Raw genomic sequence first — 17,412 nt, forward strand, 5'->3', positions numbered from 1 at the left:
GAGATAGTGAATTGTTGGGTTTTTGTTAAATGTGAGCCAAAATCATCACAATTAAAAGAACCAAAGACTTAAACTACTTCAATCTGTGTGCATTGAATTTAATACACGAGTTTCACAATTTGAGTTGAATTACTGAAATAAATGAACTTTTCCACGACATTCTAATTTATTGAGATGCACCTGTATATTTTAATTTTTTTATGTTTTTGTTTACTATTTATTTATGTTCTTATTTAGTTATTTATTTTTTATTTCAGTTTTAGATTTTAGTTTTATTTATTTTCAGTTAGTAATTTTAGTGCTTTAACTTATTTCATTTAGTAGCAAAGGCAACACTTCTAATTTTCGTTTTGTTTAAGTTTTTCATTTAACAATAATAATTCTTATTTGTAGACTGAAGTCATGCTTTAAAATGTATGAATGTCATTGCATTAAATTACAAACTAGTTTTTATATATATATAAAAAAATTAATTTAAATATACATATATAGTAGAAATGGTGTGATAGTAATTAAATACAATGACATTCTTACTAGCATTTTTAAGTGGGAATTAAGGCTACGTTTACACGACAACAATGTAGTTAAAAACGGAAAAGTTTTTCCCTTACGTTTTTAAAAAGTTTCATGTATACACGGCAACGTTTTCAAAACGATTCGCATTACACATATCCGCGAAAATGCCCAAAAACGCTGTATTATGTATGCCAGGCCAGTAGCTGGCACTGTCACCTTGTTAGTAAACAGTACCTGAAGGGAAGTGATGATTATATGTTGTATATGATGCATCTCCGCTGTTGGTTGTAATATTGGTGAAGTAAATCCACACTTTGCTGAAGAAGCGTTAGCAAACTCTTGAGCACCAACAACAGTACCATGTACTCCGCCATTGTTGTGTGTGTTTGCTCGCACTTGCCTTTAAAATCGACACGTACTGCTCATGTCTACATACCTAACACATACTACGCACACGCATGGCGTCACCGTTTTCAAAGATACCCATATTGGGTGTTTACACGGAAACGATAACGGTGGCGTTTTTAAAACCATTTTCAAAAATATGCATTTTCAGTCCCCAAAATGCCGTTGTCGTGTAAATGAACAGGCAAAATGCATTTTCCAAGTTTCCAGTTTTTGGCTGAAAACGTTGTTGTGTAAATGGCCCCTAAGTGTTAAAATATATTTGGAGCCAATATCCACCTTATATTTAAATACAGAAGTAAGCAATTTTTATTGAATGTGCAAGACTTCTAATTCATTAGCTGCTATACTAGGTCAGGGGTAGGCAAGTTCGGTCCTAGAGAGCCGCAGTCCTGCAGAGTTCAGCTCCAACCCTGAAAAAAAACTCACCTCCCTATAGCCTAAGTAATCCTGAAGACATTGATTAGCTTGTTCAGGTGTGTTTGATTAGAGTTGGAGCTGAACTCTGCAGGACTACGGCTCTCTAGGACCGAACTTGCCTACCCCTGTACTAGGTAAACCACTAGAAAAATAACAAAGTGTAGTAGTAAAACCGTTTGCAAGACAAACCAGTGTGTTTCTAATTATGACAATATTAAAATAATATGATGAGAAATAACAGTTGGCAATATCAAGCAGCATAATGAGCTTTTTTGAACAGCGCTGCTATACTAGGTCAGGGGTAGGCAAGTTCGGTCCTAGAGAGCCGCAGTCCTGCAGAGTTCAGCTCCAACCCTGAAAAAAAACTCACCTCCCTATAGCCTTAGTAATCCTGAAGACATTGATTAGCTTGTTCAGGTGTGTTTGATTAGAGTTGGAGCTGAACTCTGCAGGACTACGGCTCTCTAGGACCGAACTTGCCTACCCCTGTACTAGGTAAACAACTAGAAAAATAACAAAGTGTAGTAGTAAAACCGTTTGCAAGACAAACCAGTGTGTTTCTAATTATGACCATATTAAAATAATATGATGAGATATAACAGATGGCAATATCAAGCAGCATAATGAGCTTTTTTGAACAGCTAAAAAAAAATAACTGGAAGTGAATGACACTGGAAGCCTTGAACATTCAATTTAGAAACGGCCGTGCATGTTATATGTTAAAAATAAGATGAATACTTGGTCACTTCATGTGTTTTGATCAATTGCTATCTAATTGGATATGCACATTCTATTTACGCTTGGCCATGTAAATGCGTCTCCGCAGAATGCATATACATACAACCTTCCCACGCTTTTTTGCAAATATAACACCGTTAACTTCCGTGATGATGCTAATGACAGGCAGCAAAATTCTCTGTTAAACACCCTCTTCAGCCCATATGTCAATTAATGTTTTGAGTTGTTTTAGTTGCTCCATCCATGTCTCTCATCCACGTGTCCCAAACTTCTGTATGCTGTTTTTTGTTTGGTAGGAGTAAAGTTTACATATGCGGCCTGAACAGCAGATGCATTTACACTTGGATGAGTTGCGTCTTTGTATGCGTTTCAAACCACCTCCTGAGGGAGTCTGAGTGATCAGATTACTATATGTCTCAAATGGGTCTTTGAGGGCACTGTACATGGTCTTTACTACTTAACTATACAATAAGTAAAGATGAAGTTTCCAGGTGTGAAAGCCCCCTAATATGGGTTTACATCAGTTTTTATGTTGATGTTTAGGCATATATCCAAAGGGCGGGGGAAATACAGAAGACAGGGAGAGCAAGTGCCATTCAAACAATAATCTGCGCGGGAAAGAGTGGACAAGAGACAATGGGGATGGGTCTGCAAGTCTTTTATCTCAAGTTTCCCACATCCTGCTGCCGAATTTAAAACCGGCCACCCAATTTGAAAGAATGCCTGGTATGCGCCTCATTTCCATAGCGACCGGCATTGTTCTCCTTTTGAATAAAGCCTGTTGCCCACCAATAGGAGGAGAAAAAACTTTGCAAGCTAATTTGAGATGCGGTCTTCATGTACACTTTGTAAACCTACTTCACATGATAGATGACAAAAGAGCTGTCCTTTGGGATGATGATGCATTTGTATGTACAGACAAGGAAAATGTGGGTTGCATTACACTGCAGATTTTTTTTTAAATATGTAAGTGAATGCTGTCTCTTCCTCTTTCATCACGTGAAATGCTATATACAAGGAAAACTTTAAAGTTGCACATTGACTATTATACTGTTACAATTTCAAAATCTATCTATGCTTAAAAATATATTTTTATATTATATATGTATATATATGTACATGTATAATATGCATCTTTTCAATCATTTTACAAGATTGCATATATATAAAGCATGCATCTATTTTTGTAATACTCTTCATACTTCTCTGAAATAATACTCCGAATCTGCAACTGCGACTTTTGTTTTATATATATATATATATATATACACACACACACACAGCCATGTGAATCATTCTGTCTGCCCCACGCCGGCTAAACGCCCTCAAAAAAAGCCTCGACTATTTGGCGCGTTTTGATTCCCGCCACGTCTACGTTTTCCTTTATTTTCATGTTTGATTGACCTTTTTCTGCAGAGGCAGGCGTATTAGTCATTGGCTGAATCGTGTTTGTGGGCGGGGCCACCGTTGACGTACGAGCAGCCACCCCTCCCTTTTACTACTGGTGTATATAACGGCTCTTGCCCCTCCCTCACGATTTAGAAAGCCGGGTATTTGTGTTCATCGCGCACCTCAGACGATAATATTTATCTTCAAGCTATATTAATCATTTATTTATTTTATTTCATATTCTAAACTGGAATAGACCTTGCGCGGTCGATTAAAGTTCGACTTGAGAATCAATACCCATCGAGCCTAGATGAGAAGGGATTTCTACAGGCTTCTAGACCGGATCCCTCAAGTAGACCTTCCCGACATCCATCTATACACGACGGATTTTGACCTCAACATTGGAATACACCTCAAGAAGAATTCGCATTTCGGATTATAGAATGCTTCTATCAAAATTAAACACATTTGCTCACATTTCCACCGTGGACATGCCGGCGAAAATCCAGCTTCAAGGTTAGAGGACGGTTATTCCCGCGCGCGTGTGTTTGTTTGTGTGTGTGTGTTGTGGTCTTGGGCTCGTTTACTTCAGCAGACTTGAGTGTTGGGAATAGCGTGCCTCAGATTTCCATTATGATACAAGTTTACGTCTTTTATCAATTCTAATGAAGCTATCACATCTTTTATCGACAGTTAAGGAGAAAGAGGCGTTCGAGAAGGTGTATCAGGTCGGCTCTGTGCTGGGAAGCGGCGGTTTCGGAACGGTGTATGCGGGTTTAAGGACCGCCGATGGCGCGCCGGTAGGTTCCCCAATGGAGGATTTTTGTACATGAGTGTGAACGTTTAGAATATTCATAACGTGTGTGTATAACATAAATATAAATAGTGTATACTATATCACTTCACTGCTTAATAATGCATTTATTTATCATTTCTAGGTTGCCATCAAGCATGTTGCTAAAGATCGTGTGACTGAATGGGGAGAGCTGGTGAGTACTTAATTGAATAGATTATATTCATATTATTTGTGTCTAAAATATCGCATATGAATAATATATGACAGCGTCACTATAACAAACACGTCCTCCGTTTCCAGCCCAATGGCGCGCGCGTCCCGATGGAGATCGTCCTGTTAAAGAAGGTCGGCACCGGATTCCGTGGCGTGATCAAGATGCTGGACTGGTACGAGCGACCGGACAGCTTCATTATCGTCATGGAAAGACCGGAGACCGTCAAGGACTTGTTTGATTTCATCACGGAGAAGGGCGCGTTACCGGAGGAGCTCGCCAGGAACTTTTTCCGCCAGGTTCTGGAAGCGGTGCGTCATTGCCACAACAACGGCGTCGTTCACCGTGACATCAAGGACGAGAATATTCTCATCGATCTACGAACCGGTGATCTGAAGCTCATCGACTTTGGATCGGGGGCATTACTCAAAGACACCGTCTACACCGATTTCGACGGTAAGAGACATTTGCATGACCTTCAAGCCAGGGTTCCCACGGTCACCGAAAACGTGGCGTGGTCGGGGAAGATTAAAACACGTGCTTATCTGGCCTCATGGAAACTTGTGTCGTCGATATAAATATTTATAAAAATAAAAAAAAATCTTAAATATTAGTATGGCTTTGTGAGTGGAAAAGTATATAAGCAAAACAAAACTATAGGCTATAAATTGCTTAATGTGTTTTTAAATACGTTTAAACATTGAAATCCGATGGTTGTAATGTTTGGGAATCCTGTCAAGCTCTAAAAAGGGTGTATGTTTATATATCGAAGCGATGTTTTTACATTTTAAAACGAATTTATCAAACATATCTGGCATGAGTCGGTTGATGAATGTGTATTATGACCCCCTTTCGCCCCCTTTACCCATGCCAAGCTTAATAAATCGGTCGGCATGAAGATTCGTTTATTTTTGTATAATGTTGCTTTGGAGAAAAGGCATTTTGCTGGGTTGTGGGTTTGGCGCCCCCGCCGGTGGGAAATGGAATTATTACAACTCAAAGTTTGTAAACACAAGTCACATGGCAACCCGTTTCTCCACATGCGTGCGCCTGCTGTCACACTCCCGAGCACATTAATGTTGAGCCATAGCAGTAATGTTCAAACACGACACACCTTTTACTACAGTGTTTGGTTTAGTGTCTTGTTTTGTCAGTTACTAAAATGAAGAGTTATATGCAGCTTTCTTGCATTTCTGTGTTTCAGTGTTGCAGAATCATACAATTAAATGCATTTTTCTGTTTTCTGTTCTCTATTCAGGTACACGTGTTTACAGTCCACCAGAGTGGATCAAATTTCATCGCTACCACGGTAGATCTGCGACCGTGTGGTCTCTGGGCATCCTGCTGTACGACATGGTTTGTGGGGACATCCCATTCGAGCAGGACGAAGAGATCGTACGTGGGCAGGTGCTGTTCAGGCGGAGAATCTCAGCAGGTAAGACTCACAGATCACATGACGCCACCTTCTTAGAGGTTTATGCGTTTACTGCAATGCTATAATCACACATCCTGTTGTTTTACAGAGTGCCAGCAGCTTATCAAGTGGTGCCTGGCCCTCCGCCCTGCAGAACGCCCGTCTTTCGAGGACATAATCAACCACCCTTGGATGCAGAACACGGCGCCCCCTACGGACAACGCTGAGATCAGACTGCACAGCATCAACCACGAGCATCAGCCCGCTGCTTTCCCGGCAGTCACTGTGTGCAAATGACTCTGTCTGAATGCATACATAGAGACTTTCCATTACAGCAGCAAACTACCCAGGGGACCTGCGGACTGAGCAGTGCAAAAAAAAAAAACACGTGTTATTCTTTTGTTTTGAGCATTGCTGCTAGGTGGGAGTTCAAGGCTAGGCCAAAAAAAGGGGAGAGGTCCACCTTTTAGTGAGATCTGTTATCTCTCGTCTCCTGCCCCCCTGTGGCTCAGGGTCCCGTAAGTCTGGTTCGTAGTAACCAAATGACTGTCAACACTGCAGTTGGACACTGGTAGATTGAGAAGCCCATCTCAGCCAGTGGGAGGAGCTCGGGGATGACCGACGCAGCGGCCGCGAGGAGTCGTGCTGTGATGAGGGCCGATCTGCTACGCTTTAGTGCGACGTCAGGGCTGTTCCTTTAGGAAGCAGATCAGCCGAGCTTAATAATTTTAGTGCCTTCTGTGCAAGATCAAGGTTTTGTTTTTTTGGAAATACTTGAATTGAGTAGCCACTGTAACACTGTACTCCTTAACCTTTCTTGCTTCCACTTAACCCGCTTCAGGCAGGTAACTGTCGGTCTTACTCTAATACGTCAGAGAGAGTAACCAAATCGACCTCACAAACTTCTGCAGAAAGAAAAGTCTTACCTCACTCTTTCAAACCGCGGTTTCTTTTTCCTCTTTCTTTTGTACTGAGTAACCCTCAACAACTACCACTCATTGTCACAGATGCACAAAGCAATGCAACTACAACTTCAAAGACTACATTTTCTGCATATTATTTTTGTTTATATTGTAAATAGCTCGGTCAGATGAATCAATTCCATGACAAGACTTATGTGTAAATGATATTTATTGGAGTGTCTTAAAAAAACAGATGGAAGTGGAAGTATTTATTTATTTATTTATAGAGAAGCGATTTTCTGCAAAGTTTTTCTCATTCCACCACCGAAGGGCCCACAAATTATTTAAATGTATTTTTACCATATTTAAAGCCTTTTTTGAGAACGATATGTACATATGTTGTAAATAATCTTCGAACGCACTTCTGTTTCTCGATGCATGGAGCACTGCTGATGGTAAACCATACCAGTCTGAAGTCGTGTTTGTCACCTAATTTAAACTGTCTGCTGTGCATATGTTGGAGGAAATGACCTCATGAATGTTTGAGGAACGAGTGATTTTACATGTTATTTTTTTTCACCTTTAGTAGGCATGATTGCAACTCTGTTTTTTTTTTTTCTGATTTAGCAATGTAAATTATGTTTAGAAAGTTATTTTTTTACACAATTGTCAATAAATATTTTTTTAACATTCATTCTAGTTTCCCTTGTATGAATTGCATTGTTCGATTCACTATAGCAATACCAGTAGGTGGTCTTATGAACTGTCATCTGAGAAGTGGACAGATTGCGATGGAATTAGCTGTAAATCCATTTAACTAACTTTAATAATGTTCTTATCGTTTTATATTGATAGTGTATCTTTAATCTGAGGTGATTAGGACCACAGGGGTCCAGATTTCTTAATACTGGACTTTTGAACCGGCTACATGTGATCATGGCTAACCGCATATACTTTATCTATGTTTTTGTAGCGCCAAGTATGCTTTAAATAGCATTATAAAGATACCGTTCCCTGAGAAGTTCAAAGAGCTGTACATAAAGCTTGAATGTGAACGCCCACTTGCTCAGCAGCCTTGGTTCCAGCAGTATTTTTCCCATTCATTTTATTCCATAAGCATTTAGAAGAATTGTTTCACTCAAAACCTCTGAGCCGTGAACCAGAAACAACCAGCTCTGAGATGAATCACTATATTGTGAAAAGAAAAAAATATATATTAAAGCTTAAATATTAAATATTGAAATATTGAAGCTTATAGTCTTTAATATATGTGTGTGTTTGTGTGTAAATTATATAATCATTGACTCTATTAAACCAGTATTAGACATCTGTAGGTTTTAGTCTATGTTTATAGCTTCAAGGTCATTTATATGCCTGTGTTCTCCTGAAAGCTGATAAAGGGTTTAAATATTTCCAGTCTTGTAGGAAAACAGACCAAAAATATTGATGACTTATCTCACCCTCAGGGGCATATACAAATATTTACCCAATAAAATGCTCTCTCAAGCCACCTGATCCTGTTTAGCCATAGCAAATAGCAAAAAAAGCATGTAAACTAAAGCTTATTGGCTATTTAAAACGTCCTGTCTCAATAGGAAATATATCAGGAAAGAAAATGTTGCCACTCAGGTAAGTCTGTTTAAAAATATTTATGTTATCATTAAAAAACTATTTCTTTGAATGAAATTCTATTGTGGAACCCTTCCGTTGTGCCCCATAATTGTTCAAAGTTAAACAGAGGTATAATAATAAATGCTCCACCTGTGAGCAGTTTCACATTGTGCCAGAGAAATAAGCCTGCTTTTTTGAATCGTTTCTCCTCTTATGTACCGTACAACTCAGGAGAGCATGGGGTGACTTGACCTAGGCTGTGTTTCCCAAAAGCATCGTAACCCTAAGAAGATTGTAGAACCATTGCCACCAATGGTCTGGTTGAGAAACGCAGCCCTGATCCTTTCGTGGGCCCGTAACTGCTGCCCTCTCTATGAGGACACGCACAACACAAGCAGGGAACGTTCTTGTTAAGCCTTTCATTAATCCTCTCACAAAAACCTCCTCAGTATTTACACCGCAGCTCTAAATGAGTTACAATGCGCGCATATAACCCGAGGCGCACCTGATCAGTCGGCATCCGCAGGGGTATGCAACTAAACCTGACATGGGCCGATTTAAGAGGATTCACACATCCGGGCTTGAGCTTTAACATATGACCAGAGCACAGTCAAAGTATCTGAATTTAGTGGAAACCAAGTTTAATGTTCGTCAATATGGGATAATGTTTCAGAAATGTACAGGCTTACATTAGGTTCTTCTTCAAAAATTCAAAATTCATGCACCAATGCCAGGTTTCACTTCATTGACTTGGAGATCGAAATTTTGACTTTTAGGTCTGTTCTTAACAAAAAGATATTATGGCTTCAGGAGGCACGGATATAGAATGCTGATATGATGGTTTTATAGGCCAACTCAGAAGTTTGCATCAGCCTGGTTCCCTAGACAAAAAAAAACGATGGGACTTTTCTGTTGGCTTTTGGATTAATGCAGCAAATAAGCTCTGTGACCAACAGAAGTTTATGATTCTTAAACATTTGGTTCATCATGACAACCTTCACAAATGAACGCAACTTTTACGAATTTTGAAGCCAAAAGTCAAAATGTCAACATATGTTATAAACGAATGATCACATGACTTCAAGTCACCACCATTAAGCTTCCACAACTCATTTTCTGTGAATGTTTGAGTTTGAATAGCTTGCAAGAGTGCAGTTATAAACAATGAGGCTGTTAAAGTGAGTAGTTCCTGTTTAATGTCCTTGATAGCCTCTGTAGTCCCATTTAGCTGTCTTCTTTTTTCAAGACAAGTGAAAGCTTCAAAAAACTCAGGGAGGTATTTCTGATGTATTGCTTTGTCATAGAATAAAACGTGAAAATATCTTGAGCTTGTGTTCACAACCGAACTTATTTCAGGCATTTAACCAAAAACCCATTGACTTCAGGATAATGTGCTAAAATGCTAACTCGCTTCCATGTTTTGGCCTACAATGCATGTCATCCCTACAGCCCTCTACGACACATGAGTCATGCGAACCAGTTTTACAGTATTTTTTTTTTTTATAGTTCATGTTTATTTTTTGCTACCATTGCTTAAAGAGCTTGATAGAAACGGTCAATATAATTGGAAATGTTGAAACGAGACATCAAAAGTTATCATTTTGTGTTCCGCACGATTTGATGGTGAGTAAATAATCAATGAATTCAAATTTTTGGGTGAACTATCCCTTTAAGTGGCATTTAGGAAATTCATTTCAGAAGTTGATACGCTTCAAAGTTCTTATGCTTTGTAGATTTTTTTTCTTGGAATCATTTCATGTTGGCTTCAAAAAAGGTTCTTCTATGGCATCAGGCTGTGAGAGTGAAACTCCCAGTGTGAATGTGAAAGCTTTGTAAGTTTGATGAATGGCAGTCAAAGGATGGAGGCGAGAGCCTAGCATGCAAACTGGTTTTAAAATGAGAATCAAATAGCTTGCAGAATTTGCATGACTGGAATCTATGAGCGAACATTTGACTGCTGAATCATCCCTGCTGCTGTTGCATAATCACCACAAAACAGTATAACACGCACAAGTTTCCGAGCAAATGCTCTGTACAATATCTGAATATTTAGAAATCTGGGCCGCAATTCTCCTCTCTTGACAAATCCTCAAAGTAACATATTGTGCCACCATCAATGTGTTTTATGTTTGACCTGTGGTGTATTATTTATAGCATTTATATGTAACATCTGTCCTATTTTTACATATTTTTTAAATCATTTTTCACAATACACCCAGAGGAATATTTTATTGTTCAGAAGTTGCTCTTTCATTGCTGAAATGGACGTGTATGAACTTTGTTTCAGAAGTTTCTCTTCAGATTTGTAAGCAGAACCAAAAATAGCCACAAATGACGTACGGGAAGAGTATATTGGTGTTAAATTAATATGGAAATCAGCTCAGATATCTTGGTCTTGAAGAATGTTTTTGTTCATGCTGACTAGTACACTTTGAATCTGAGCACAGTTTGAGACATTGTTGAGATTTTTTCTCAATAAAGAAACTTATTAAACCAACGTAATCAATCTCTCAACATTTCTCCTCTTTTGGAAAGTTATAGAAACGTTATCATGGATTTTTTTTCTTATGCTATTGGGACAAATGGGAACAGAAAATGTATATTTCTTGTAGCTTCTGTTCACCACTATAAAGGTTTATAGAAGTTAGCTATGATGACTTCTGTGTTAAAACATTAGTCACATTTAAATGCAGACTCAAAACTCATCTGTTTAGCTGTGCATTTATTGAATGAGCACAGTGCAATGATTGCACTACATTTTTATGTATAATCATTTTCTATTCTTAACTGTTTTAAATTCATTTTAAACCTCTTAAATCAATTTTTTTATAATTTTCAAAGTTTTTAAATTCCTTGTTTTATTGTTGTGATTATTTTTTTATTATTATTATTTTCTTTTCTTTTATGTAAAGCACTTTGAATTACCATTGTGTATGAAATGTGCTATATAAATAAACGTGCCTTGCCTTGCCTTGCCTTGCCTTGCTATTTAAACAACGCGGCGCAGGACGGGAAAATGAGAACTGCGTCAGGCTGAAACTAGCAAAAACACTTGCGCCACATTGCGCCGGGTGTATGATAGGGCCCACTATCTCAACTGACCCTGAACTTTCCTCCGCTCGGGTTAAGAGTTCTAGTTGCTATTCCGTTCACTCCCTCTCTTTCTCATCGCGCTCTTTCACACTGCTGGGAAATGGAAAGAGAAACCCAGCTGGCTCAAAACACACTCTCCTCCCTCTCAAAGAACCGGATCTGTTAAGCAATCTTCCCACATACACACAGTTTGAACAACACTGAAACACTCGGGCGAAAAGGAAATTGAGAGTGAGAATATAATAAGACTGTGCTGTTGCGTTCAGAAAAAGGCCCAGACGGTTTCAGATCTCTCCCGCACCTGCAGGTGTGTCTGTGTTTGGCACACACACTGTACACCTGAATAATTAGTCCCATTGAGTCAGAGTTTCTGCCACGCACCAGCACAATGATTCGGGCAAAGTCATTATCTGTGCCCTCCGTCTGATTAAACCCTGTTTGCTTCACGTGCATATGTGTGATTGTGTGAGAGGCTGTTTGCTCACATGCCCAGCTGGATCCATAATCCCATATTCAACTGAACAATAATCACGCATAATTGTCTGCACAAAACCTGCAGTACTGACATTCTCTGTTTCATTAGTCGTTCTTGTTAAAGGGGTGGTTGATTGCGATTTCACTTTTTTAACGTTAGTGTCCAATGTTGCTGTTTGAGCATAAACAATATCTGCAAAGTTACGAAGCTGAAAGTTTCAAACGGAGATATAGTCTTTTAAAATTCTGGCAGTTTAATGCCTACAAAAATGGCTGGTAGGGACTACAACGAGCTACTTCCTGGGTTTGTGACATCACAAACCCATACAAACCCCGCCCTCGGGAAAAGGCAGCAAAGGGGGCGAGGCCATGCTGCGCTGCTTTAGAGAAGAGGAAGAGAAAACTAGAGGTGCACGTGAAAATCTATTCATATATGAACCGCGAGTCTTCTAACGATTCTAATGGATTCACAAGTTTCAAAATCAATGTTCTAAAGCAGCGGTTCTTAAGGCTTTACTTTCGCTACATAAAGGATTTAAACAAAACTCTTAACCCTGAAGTATAAAAATTAAACAAATAAATAAATATAAAAAAGCACATAAACTTGCATTGATAGAGGGACGTAAGTCATATCTAGACACAAGAATATCAGAGCGACTTCGGGTGGGTTCTTTAATTGGGTAGAAACTACCCAACCTAGAAACTGTACAGCAACACCATGGCAACCACATATTAAACATTAGTACTGTTAAGGTTTGCATGGACATCTCATGTTTGGTCCAAGTCATATAGGGACCAGAATATTAGAGATATATTCTCTTTTGACTCGGTCCAGTACGAAACCACCTAGCAACTGAGCCTATTATAGTTTGAATTTTGAGTTTTGGAGTTTTGAATAAATAAATAAAAAGTCAAACAAACAAACTTTTTTATTAAAATTGTTTTGGTTTGTCTTGCTAAAATGATGACTAAAGCACTCAAAAACTAAAACATTGTTTTATTTTAGGTATATTTTTGAAAATTAGTTCAGTTTAATTTTTCCTGTTTTATTCGTTTTTATAACTATGTTTATATTTATTTAATTTATTGTTATTTCATTATTATTTATCAATAATATTATTTAACAATAGCACCACTAAAATTGTAAAAATAAATAAAATAAATAAAAACAGCAACTCATGAATTAATGAATGAATAAATAAATACATTTGTATTGTAAGTCATTTTAAATCGTATCTTTTTGTATCTAAAATGCTGACTTTAAAAAAATGAAACATTCTTTTATTTTAGCTATAGTTATGACAATGTATTTTAGTTCCATTTCAGCTTTCTTATTATATTAGTTTTAATTTTTTAGTGATTTATTTTTTTACTTATCAGTGATAACACTACTAGAAACCACCCAGGACAGCACAGCAACACCCTGGCAACCATTACAATTTAGTATTGTTTAGATGAGGTTTGCGATATTTGCTGACTATAAAAAACTAAAAACATAGTCGTTCTTGTTAAAGGGGTGGTTGATTGCGATTTCACTTTTTTAACGTTAGTGTCCAATGTTGCTGTTTGAGCATAAACAATATCTGCAAAGTTACGAAGCTGAAAGTTTCAAACGGAGATATAGTCTTTTAAAATTCTGGCAGTTTAATGCCTACAAAAATGGCTGGTAGGGACTACAACGAGCTACTTCCTGGGTTTGTGACATCACAAACCCATACAAACCCCGCCCTCGGGAAAAGGCAGCAAAGGGGGCGAGGCCATGCTGCGCTGCTTTAGAGAAGAGGAAGAGAAAACTAGAGGTGCACGTGAAAATCTATTCATATATGAACCGCGAGTCTTCTAACGATTCTAATGGATTCACAAGTTTCAAAATCAATGTTCTAAAGCAGCGGTTCTTAAGGCTTTACTTTCGCTACATAAAGGATTTAAACAAAACTCTTAACCCTGAAGTATAAAAATTAAACAAATAAATAAATATAAAAAAGCACATAAACTTGCATTGATAGAGGGACGTAAGTCATATCTAGACACAAGAATATCAGAGCGACTTCGGGTGGGTTCTTTAATTGGGTAGAAACTACCCAACCTAGAAACTGTACAGCAACACCATGGCAACCACATATTAAACATTAGTACTGTTAAGGTTTGCATGGACATCTCATGTTTGGTCCAAGTCATATAGGGACCAGAATATTAGAGATATATTCTCTTTTGACTCGGTCCAGTACGAAACCACCTAGCAACTGGGCCTATTATAGTTTGAATTTTGAGTTTTGGAGTTTTGAATAAATAAATAAAAAGTCAAACAAACAAACTTTTTTATTAAAATTGTTTTGGTTTGTCTTGCTAAAATGATGACTAAAGCACTCAAAAACTAAAACATTGTTTTATTTTAGGTATATTTTTGAAAATTAGTTCAGTTTAATTTTTCCTGTTTTATTCGTTTTTATAACTATGTTTATATTTATTTAATTTATTGTTATTTCATTATTATTTATCAATAATATTATTTAACAATAGCACCACTAAAATTGTAAAAATAAATAAAATAAATAAAAACAGCAACTCATGAATTAATGAATGAATAAATAAATACATTTGTATTGTAAGTCATTTTAAATCGTATCTTTTTGTATCTAAAATGCTGACTTTAAAAAAATGAAACATTCTTTTATTTTAGCTATAGTTATGACAATGTATTTTAGTTCCATTTCAGCTTTCTTATTATATTAGTTTTAATTTTTTAGTGATTTATTTTTTTACTTATCAGTGATAACACTACTAGAAACCACCCAGGACAGCACAGCAACACCCTGGCAACCATTACAATTTAGTATTGTTTAGATGAGGTTTGCGATATTTGCTGACTATAAAAAACTAAAAACATCATTTCATTTTTGTTATAGTTATGAAAATGGTATGCCCTTTTAAGTTCAGTTTCATTTTTCCTTTTATTTTATAATTATGTTTATGTATGTTTTTTTAAATGTTTTTTTTAAAGCAACTGTAGACAGTTTTGTGTATTTTTGTGTACACCCCTACAGATAAGTGACAATTTAATGTCATAAAATATACCACTGTCGCAAATACAGTGGATAGCTGTGCATGTGCATTTGTTGCTGCTGTAAAGAAATAGTCCTTTTTTGCGGAATTTAATCTGTTCAAGAAATTTAATCTCACCAAAGACTATAGATATACACATTGACGTTTAGGGAAGAGCATGGGAAAGAAGCAGAATCCATTCGCCATATTATAAGTCATACAATCAGAATGATTTTGAAACTGATATTTCAAGGTAAAAAAACAAAAAACACATAACAACAACACTGCAAGAAACTGCCCTGGACATCCTGGATAGCAACACCCTAGCAACCCCTCAGAACACCTTAGCATTGTTGAGGCACCTGTTTAAAGTTTGTCTTTTTCTATATTACAGTGGAAAACCATTTGTAGTCTATTTTAAAAGGCTGTTGTGGAGATAAATGTTATTCATCACATTAGCATTCACAGTGAGCCTCTAAAGAAGTAAGTGTGTGTGTGTGTGTGTGTGTGTGTGTGTATTTTAAAGAACTGGGAGCGCGATGAGTGTTTGCTTCCAGGCTGTTCTTCCTGTGTTTCCAGGACTCTACGGAGCTGCTCGAATAGGAATGTGCCTCTGAGAACAACCCAGACTCTTTTTCTCATCAGAATCTGTTTCTACCTGTTAAAGTTCTTTCTCCCAAGCCTTTGCAAGCAGGCACCTTTGACTACCCAGCATTCCTTTCTCTGTGACTCACTCGACTCTCAGCAGTGAAGTGCAGCACACTGATCTCAGATCCGCTGCTTAAGCTAAAGGTCATCGGCCAAGAACAAACCTCTGCAACATTCCTGTCGATCTACTGTACACTGGGAGGGCACAGGAATCGATATCCCGACCTGCAACTGCAAACATGCGGCTGTTGACAAACCCTTGTGATTCATCCTTTGGTAAATAGCTGTGTGGCGGCAGTCAAGTTTGGACAAATATGAGGGCCTGGACGAGCTTGTGCAGTTATGAGGACGGTTCAGTGTGTGTCCTCCTCCCCAACAGAAATTACTCACTGGAGTTTGAGTGACTTGAGAACTCCACTGGAGTCAGTTCCCATGAATGACTTGTGGTGGGTGGGATTCGTGCAAACTGGAGATATGCATTGGAATGAATGGGAATTTGAGATTCGGGAGTATTATTTTCTTTAAATTCTTGTCTGTATCTCGTACTTGGGATGAGAGATTTGAACAAACCTTTAACCCTAACTACTAAACTATAGTGCATCATGCAACGTTTGTGCTACAGACATGAATGATACCTCATAGACCAAACTTATGATTTTTTTGCCTGCCAGATGACAAAATATTCGAGTTTTGAATTCAGTTTAGTCCCTTTTCTCCAATGAAAGCTAATTTTATTTATAAATGTCTTGACACTACTACCAGTAATAAAGGGCAACTTTTGTTATATCTTTCATTATTTTGTTTTATTTCACAAATGAAGAAAACATTGAATTGGTTTTTAAGATATTTTTTCCATGTTTTTTTTTTTCAAGAAATTAGAACATCAAGTTATTTTGAATAACAACATCATAACTAAAATATTTCAAACCGACATAAAAAAAATATAACACCAATGACATGTTTAAATGAATGAAAAAGTATAATTTGTATTTAAATAATTTAAATTATACATTCAAAATATTTAACTATTTAATTGTATTAATTATATTTGAATTATATTAAATTATTAACTTTAATTAGGAAATTAGCTTTATTTAAATTTATAATTTAATTATATTCAATAATACTAAATTATTTGTTAAATTATGTTAAATTATTAACTTTAATAAACTCATTTTGAAATTATAAATGTTGTTAAATTTGATATTTTTTCAACATGGTGGAAAAATTACAATTTGCATAAAGTCCTCTTCTTTGCAATAGTAGTAGTAATAATGATAATTATTATAATAATAGTTTTAAGTTTTTATAACACCAGTGTTATTTATTATCAATATTATTTTTTTAAATTCTATATGATACTTGGAAATTAGAACTGTCATCCAACAATGATAGAAATATGGCAAAAAGTTTTTAAAATTTCAAACGCGTCAGAAATGTTCTGGAGGTTTCATAACAGAGTTCATTATGCAACAGAAGAAAAAAAACTCAATCAGAGTTTACAAACACAAACCGTTTCCTTTTGTACATCTGTTGTAAGACCTCCTACATAACATGCCTTCCCATCAGCCCCTCCTAGCAGGTTTCCCGTAAACCCTTGTATCACTTCCTCATTCCTTAGCCTATGATCAGTCAGATATGGACAAGTGAATACTTGCACCTTCTTCCTCTTTTCTCATGTCTCCCTCCAACATCATATGTGGCTTTATTATACAAATTATACACTAAGTACTTTAATGCGAAAGGACTCACG

General features: G+C 37.0%; 1 protein-coding gene across 1 annotated transcript; it reads left to right on the forward strand.

The window, feature by feature from the left end:
• Positions 1 to 3,611: 3,611 nt before the first annotated feature.
• LOC107584899 (serine/threonine-protein kinase pim-1-like) lies at positions 3,612 to 7,041 on the forward strand. The gene is made up of 6 exons (XM_016271669.1): positions 3,612 to 3,984; positions 4,162 to 4,268; positions 4,407 to 4,457; positions 4,565 to 4,931; positions 5,734 to 5,910; positions 5,999 to 7,041. The coding sequence occupies exons 1-6, from the start codon at positions 3,912 to 3,914 to the stop codon at positions 6,184 to 6,186; spliced, it is 963 nt and encodes a 320-aa protein (XP_016127155.1). The 5' UTR covers positions 3,612 to 3,911; the 3' UTR covers positions 6,187 to 7,041.
• Positions 7,042 to 17,412: the final 10,371 nt, after the last annotated feature.

The sequence above is a fragment of the Sinocyclocheilus grahami genome, unplaced genomic scaffold, assembly GCF_001515645.1.
Source record: "Sinocyclocheilus grahami isolate Dianchi unplaced genomic scaffold, SAMN03320097.WGS_v1.1 scaffold64.1, whole genome shotgun sequence".
In the NCBI taxonomy this organism is placed as follows: domain Eukaryota; kingdom Metazoa; phylum Chordata; class Actinopteri; order Cypriniformes; family Cyprinidae; genus Sinocyclocheilus; species Sinocyclocheilus grahami.